Genomic DNA, 7,008 nt, shown 5'->3' on the forward strand with positions numbered 1-7,008 from the left:
ACATATAAATTACCACTAATCTACCTCTGTTACCTCCGGCTGCCCCCCTACACATGGCCATAGGGTGATCTTTATCAGTGGTTGTAAATAGTTTCCCTGAGGCAGATGTTTAAATGACCACTCACCCTTAGCACCTAAATATCCACTAGTATAAATCATTAAACAGTTTTAACTTTAATAGTCTAAAATACTACAACACCAATAAACCAAGCAGCCAGTAAAGTCTCATTTAGCACAGAATACCATTGTGTGTTAAGTTTTGTTTTCATGTCGCCTTCAGGTCCATCTGGGTTCAGGCGACCCTTACACGCCGGGATTCCCCTCCTTCAACCACACCCAGTTCCCCCCAACTCAGTCGTCTGGTCTCCCCAAAATCCCAGCCCAGACCATCACCGCCAACATGGCCTCTACTCTCCTGAAGTAAGAGTACACACACCCGGAGTATAAGAGTCAACTTTGGTCACAGCGAGAATAACTTTTCTTAGTATTTCTTTACCATCTGAAAGTTGACTCATTCTGTAGATAAATTTGCTAAACCGGCTAATCATGAAACTGGAAAACCGGCCACAGCAGTAAACTGTTTCATTCACCTGCCTGTGTCTCTCTCCTCGTCTCTAGGTCAATCGACGGTCCTGAATCAGACATGAGCAGCGGTTTTAAAGGCGGCTTCACCTCGGTGTCTTACAGACTGGGAGGCAGCAAGAACATCACTGTGGAGGTGAACAACGTGCTGGTCAACAGGGAGCTCCACAATGTGTTTGGAGTCATCAAAGGATTCGCCGATCCTGGTAGGACTAAACATTTTTCACTCAGATTAACCACATTAGCATTTTTTATTCTATTTTTTTTTTTTTTCATCGTACATCTAACGCGTGTTGTGTTGGCGTCTGCAGATCGTTATGTGGTCCTGGGAGCTCAGAGAGACGCCTGGGGTAAAGGTTACACCAGAGCTGCTGTTGGCACCTCCATACTGATGGAACTGGCCAAGACTTTTCACAATATGGTGGAGAACGGTAAGAAATATAATCCTTCTTCTTCTTCTTGTTCCACACGTCTTCTTTTGAATTTAGTTTAAACTGGATGTTGGATGAAGGGCAAACTGATTTCAGATGACGCCTGATGTTTGTTTGTTTGTTTGTCTTCTATTCATAATAGACCTCTTTTATATTGTCTGTGTGTTTTGTTTTCTTTCAGTTTTAAATTCATTACATCAATAATCCAATTCATGTGAATGTCTTTTTTGTTTTTTATTTTTTATTTGTAAAGATGGATTCAGGCCGAGGAGAAGCATTGTGTTTGCAAGTTGGTGTGCTGGAGAGTTTGGAAATGTTGGCGCCACCGAGTGGTTGGAGGTAAGAACTGCAAGGATGCTACTTGGATGAAGACGCACAATAAAAGAAAATATTTTACTCTACTACAAATGTTCTTTCATATCTTTTTTTTTTTTTTTTTTTTTAGGCTTATATGTCGTCTATTGACAGAAGTGTTTTCACCTACATAAACCTGGACGGAGCAGTTATGGGTATGTGCAGTTTACACTCACACAACTCAGACCTGAAATCTTTAAAGGTTTGTCAGTTAACTGAGGATATTTTTTTCACAAGGTCGAGGAAGCTTCATGGCCTCAGCCAGTCCGCTGCTCTACAGCCTCATCGAGCGCACGATGAAAGAGGTGACGGCACACCGCCTCGTGCTCGACACACTTCCTTTACAAACCAGTTGAGTTTTTTTATTGACCGTGATGCGTCTCGTCCACACAGGTGAGGAATCCGGTCGGTGCTGGCACTGTGTACGACATGGTGGGAAAGAGTAACTGGCGGGCCAATGTGTAAGTGGGAAACCAGTTTGTAAATCATCTTATTTTACAGATTTGTTTCTTTTTTTTCTTAGTTTTTTTCAGTGTCCGTTATTTCCATGATTTTTAAGGAAGATAGTTTTTATGTTTCTTTTAGTCTTTAGAGAAAAAACTCCTTAAATACTGTGATTAATCGGAAACTGAAACTGTAGAAATCTAGTGCTGGGTGTTTTTCCAATAATTCATCAATGCTTTCCGATACAGTTCTTGAGTTTCTGTAGCAAATACAGACACAACCTGTGTTTTCCATGAACAGAAAAGGTTTCATTCTAAAATATAACAGTTGTTTAAACACGGGAAACCACACCAGTACTTTGCCTAGCTGTCAAGTTTTTTGGACGATAACTTTACATTATCATGGTAACAGACTGAAGCCAATTAAGATGGACGACCCCGCCTATCCCTTCCTGGCCTCCTCTGGAATTCCCTCCATCTCTTTCCGCTTCATCTCCCCCAATGTGAGTCTTAATGATATTAATATTATTCTCCATATTTACATTTATACGCAGCAAGTTAAAATGTGGATGTTACCCTCCTCTTTGATGAAAGAATATGATTAGAAATCAAATTGACATTTTGATTAGATTATATTGGTGTGTATCTATGTGTGTTTGTGTCCACAGACCGAGTGCTACCCTTACTACGGCACCAGCCTGGACAACATGGATCACCTCGATTACCAAACCAACCATCGCACCGGAGAAATGACGGCGCTGGCGGCGCAGTTTGCCGGGCAGATGGCTCTGCGACTGGTCCACGACCACCTGCTCTTTCTGGACGTGAGCCGCTACAGCAACGTCATCATCCAGGCCGTGTCCAAGGTCAACAAACGCATCAACCAGCTCTCTAAGGTCGATCACACTCTCTCTCTCTCTTTCTCACACAAGTTAGGAAATTTGCCCATGTTAATGTGTATTTGTTTTTTGGGGGGTTTTTTTTGTTCTGTAGTCTGGTGATCTGAAGGGCGTGAGTCCCAACTGGCTGAACCGAGCAGGAAACGCCTTCCGCCGAGCCGCTCAGAACATCAACACCTTCATCGACAACACCGACTGCAATGACAAGGAGGCCTGTCGCATCCTCAACGACAGGATCATGAGGGTAAGACTCTGAGGAACCCACAAGTCATTTTTACAAAGAACAGTAACACTAAAAGTATCAGAAATGTGTGTGTATGAACTGATAATAATCTAAAATACACTTTTAATCGATGCAAAGTAATAATTATGAAGTGAAGCCAAGGGACTTAATATACTTCTGCTTTACGACTCCTATTCATTGCATGTTTCTCTTTCCCCGCCGCTGTCTCCACAAGCTTTCATGAACTAGTTTCTCTCATCACCTCACAAATGCATCATGATCTTTGTTCCTTTTTGTCATTCCAGGTTGAGCACTCCCTCCTCTCTCCGTACGTGTCCCCCATTGAGGCTCCTTTCCGCCACCTCCTGCTGGGCCGGGGCTCCCACACGTTGGCGTCCATCGCCGAGACCGCCGACATGGAGCAGCTCCACACCCAGCTGGCCCTGGCCACCTGGACCCTGCAGGGGTCTGCCAACGCCTTGACGGGAGACATCTGGGACATCGACAACGAAATCTAAAAAAGAAAAGATGCAAGTGTGGGTGTGACGTGTGTGTGTGTGTGTGTGTGTGTTGTCGAAACGAAGTTTTGAGGTTATGTAGGAGCTCCAGTATCGGCACTTAAGCACAAGCTGTCAATGAAACGTCTCGACCCTTTAAATACAGACGTATATTCAAGTTTTATTTGTGGGGGAACAGAAACTCTGTCCCACAAAGATCCAGAAGGAGATAGAAAAGTTAAAAAGAAAAAAAAAATTAACCAGCAACAAATACTTGAAGAAATGAAATGTTTCTGACAAATCGCCTCCTCCTGGCTCCACCCTAACACATCGCACCTGTCCGAGCTTTTTGCTGTGACCTCTTGCCATCAAAACACTGAGAGACCTTATTTATACTTAAGTTTTTTTTTTTTTTTATCAGTGGCAATGCCCACTATAAAGCTATTGTTTGTCTTTTTATACGACGTTATCGGAAGCAGTGCCTTCCATAATTATGACGGTTATACTGTCTGATCCTACAGCAGCATCTGCTACACAAACGACTCCTCAACTGTTGCTGACAAAATGGAGCCCCTGGTAAAGTTAGATTTATTTTTTCTTTTTCTTTTCTGGCCTTTATTTCTTCCTTGCAGGTGCTGAGTGATTACAGTTGGGGATCAAAATAGTAATTTTGTTTTTAAATTACTTCTTGGGACACATCTGTGGTGCTTCACTCAGTCATCAGAACAGGTGGTAAAACGTAAAGAGGGAGAAATAAAGGGCAGAAAGAGGTTGTTTTTTTTTTTTTTTTTTTTGATTTAGCGTCAGATACTATTTTGATTTGTTTAAACCAGGAGCAAAAAAAACAAAAATGGTTACAATACATTTTTATTTATATATCGCAAACCCAGAGATAAGTTAAGTGTTTAACTTGCAGGATAAATGCTAAATTTAAATATAAAAAATAAGCCATTGAAAATCTGACACTGATGTTAAAGGTAACACCCCCTCCTCCCCTCTTTTTAGTGAAATGAACAACTGAGCTGATCGGTTACATCATTTGCAAGAAAAGCCATTTATGTTGCACAGTCTACTTTGGAGCACTTAATAAGGTGATAAAGTTATCGGGAGCAGTGCCTTCCATAATTAAAACACATTATTGGAAGCAGTGTCTTCCATAATGACAAACAGTGATGGTAGTTTTTGCCTACCTGTGTGTGTGTGTGTGTGTGTGTGTGTGTGTGTGTGTGTGTGTGTGTGTGTGTGTGTGTGTTTTACAGTGCATGTGTATTTATCGGGAGCAGTGTCTCTCATATTTCACTTGAAGGGTGGAACAACTTATCGGGGACAGTGTTTCCCAGAGTTTTATACTTGACATATTTATTTGTTTTGTCTTTATTTCTGGATTGTGTGTATGTGTGTGTGTGTGTGTGTGTGTGTGTGCGCGCGTGTGTTTGTGTGTCAGTCCTCCTGACCTCCAGAGTGCGTTTCTTCTGAGTTTTTTTTTTTCTTGTTTTTGCTTGTGCTTATATTTGTGATCCATACTACAGTCTTAACACAACAGAATCTGATCAGCCCCATTCCCGCAGGATTAACATCACAGAGAGAGCTGGAAATATTCACTGTGCTCACTGTGTAATGTCACTCATTGTTCCTGACGGCAGTTTAACCAACTGAAAATAAAAAATATGGTCTGTAATAGACATGAACATACAGCAGGACAAATACAAAAGCCTCCACAGGGGGGCGCGGAAGAGCTGAAGGGGAGGCAAAGATACTCTGTAAATCAAAAATCATTCTCCTTGTGATTTTAACACACATTGACATCGTTCAGTGTGACCTCCAGTGTGCATCACCAATAAATGATCCATGAATGCTCTCGCAGCATCATAGAGGAAAGACGACTCAGAACTTGCTTGAAAATCATCACATTTAAAAAACATTTTTTATTAAGTATCAGAGTCATCCAGTGAGTAGCTGTCTGTGCATTCGCTGGTACATTTCAAACAGGAACATCTAATGGTTGATTTGGCATTCTTCTTTAACAGCACTAGTTTTCTAAAACCCAAAACAATATAAAACGGGGCTCAAAAGAGAAAAGCAGGACCTATTACACCAGGCCCTTCTCTCAGCTTGTTTGTTTTGTTTATATTAAGTCATTGGTTTCCAAATAGGCCTGTATGTTGGTGTTGGCATGTTTCCGATCATCAGATTACCAGAAAACATCTTTGATTTGGTCCATTTTTAAGACGAATTTCACATCACTTGACATCAGATGCACTCCAGATGGGGCTTTAGATTTCTGTTCTGTTTCGCAGTCAAGCAGCTCAATACACAAACACACAGAAAAATATTTACATGTAGGGTGCACATTATGGTTTAACCTGACACGTCAACCTAGTTACTTTCAAACCTACTTTGTGTTTCTTCGGATGAATGACCACAGATGCTGTTCTACATTATGAATTCACTCTAAAGTCACGACTCTCTCTGCATGTGTTTCAGTGCCATATTTCCACTTAACTGCATGTTACTTGTGTTGTTTTACTGAGGTGTAGCTCAACAGACCTGGACCATGTTACAAACATTTTAAATCTTCAAATTAAGGTTCAACCAATATGTTTTCGTTTTCACAGATACAAAACAATGTTCTTGCATCTTAAAAGTTTAGATAATGTGTGTTTTTCCCCCCCAGAATTGTATTGTCAGGCCTCTCAAAAGGCTTTAACAGGAACATAACAGCATAAATTAAACATAAAACCTATAACTGATATTCAAAAAAGGTCGATGTTACCACAGGTTTAACTTCAGCAAGGAACCTGGTATCTGTCATCAAACCTATTGAAACACGAACTACATTTAAAAGCTGCTTTATTTTTAAAATGGTCATGTTTCATTAGTCGTTGCCCCGTGTCGGTTCTATTGAGCTTGTTTGTCTCACTTTCCTGAGTCTGTTACTGAAGTTTAAAAAAAACATTTCTGAATCCTGAGTTGGAAATAGGGAACCTAGAAAAATGGATTTCCCACGCACTGTGTTGCTAAAACTGTAACTAGCGTATCAAAAGCTGTTCAGTGTGATTTCTGTACTTTAGAAGTTTTTTTGAAATAATGTTTCTGTGGTTTTCATGTTTGGCAGAAAAGAGTAATAAATCCTCTGGCTTAGCATCCAGTATGTGTCAGTTCTTAGTTTTTTTTTTTTTTTTTTTTTTTTTATTGTTTTATTGTTTTACAGCAGATGTCAAGGGCAAAACCAAGACGTTGTATCATTCGTCTTTTAAAATGATCAGACTTTCGATGGTGTGTTTTTCAGATTCAAAAGCACTATTTTCACCACCCGCTCTAAGCCATTTACCAAGTAAAAACAAACGGAAGTAAAACAGGTGAAATTTGTGGTTTTCATTTCTCTTAGTCTCAGTCCACAAATACTACTAATGCTGCTTTACTGATTTCATACGTGCATATATGTTTAAAATGGGAAAAATGACAACATTAGGGCCTTAACATTAGAAACAAAATATATTGTACAGCTCTTTTTGTATATCTTTTTGAATATCTTCGGATTTCTCACTATTGGTCAGACAAAATGTGATTTTATATTTT

The 7,008-nt window shown here is 40.2% G+C and overlaps 1 protein-coding gene across 1 annotated transcript in view; it reads left to right on the forward strand.

Annotated features, from left to right (window-relative positions):
* Positions 1-6,577, forward strand: part of tfr1b (transferrin receptor 1b) — an 11,350-nt gene extending 4,773 nt beyond the window's left edge. The window contains exons 8-18 of the mRNA XM_023395065.2: positions 281-420; positions 619-788; positions 894-1,013; positions 1,267-1,352; positions 1,459-1,522; positions 1,605-1,672; positions 1,761-1,828; positions 2,223-2,313; positions 2,479-2,706; positions 2,804-2,953; positions 3,238-6,577. Coding sequence (XP_023250833.1) covers positions 281-420; positions 619-788; positions 894-1,013; positions 1,267-1,352; positions 1,459-1,522; positions 1,605-1,672; positions 1,761-1,828; positions 2,223-2,313; positions 2,479-2,706; positions 2,804-2,953; positions 3,238-3,450 — 1,398 coding nt within the window. The 3' untranslated portion in view covers positions 3,451-6,577. The remainder of the gene's footprint in view (positions 1-280; positions 421-618; positions 789-893; positions 1,014-1,266; positions 1,353-1,458; positions 1,523-1,604; positions 1,673-1,760; positions 1,829-2,222; positions 2,314-2,478; positions 2,707-2,803; positions 2,954-3,237) is intronic.
* Positions 6,578-7,008: the final 431 nt, after the last annotated feature.

This window comes from Seriola lalandi, unplaced genomic scaffold (genome assembly GCF_002814215.2).
Source record: "Seriola lalandi dorsalis isolate HSWRI2012SDOR001 ecotype SW California unplaced genomic scaffold, Sedor1 jcf7180002054956, whole genome shotgun sequence".
NCBI classification, from domain to species: Eukaryota; Metazoa; Chordata; class Actinopteri; order Carangiformes; family Carangidae; genus Seriola; species Seriola lalandi.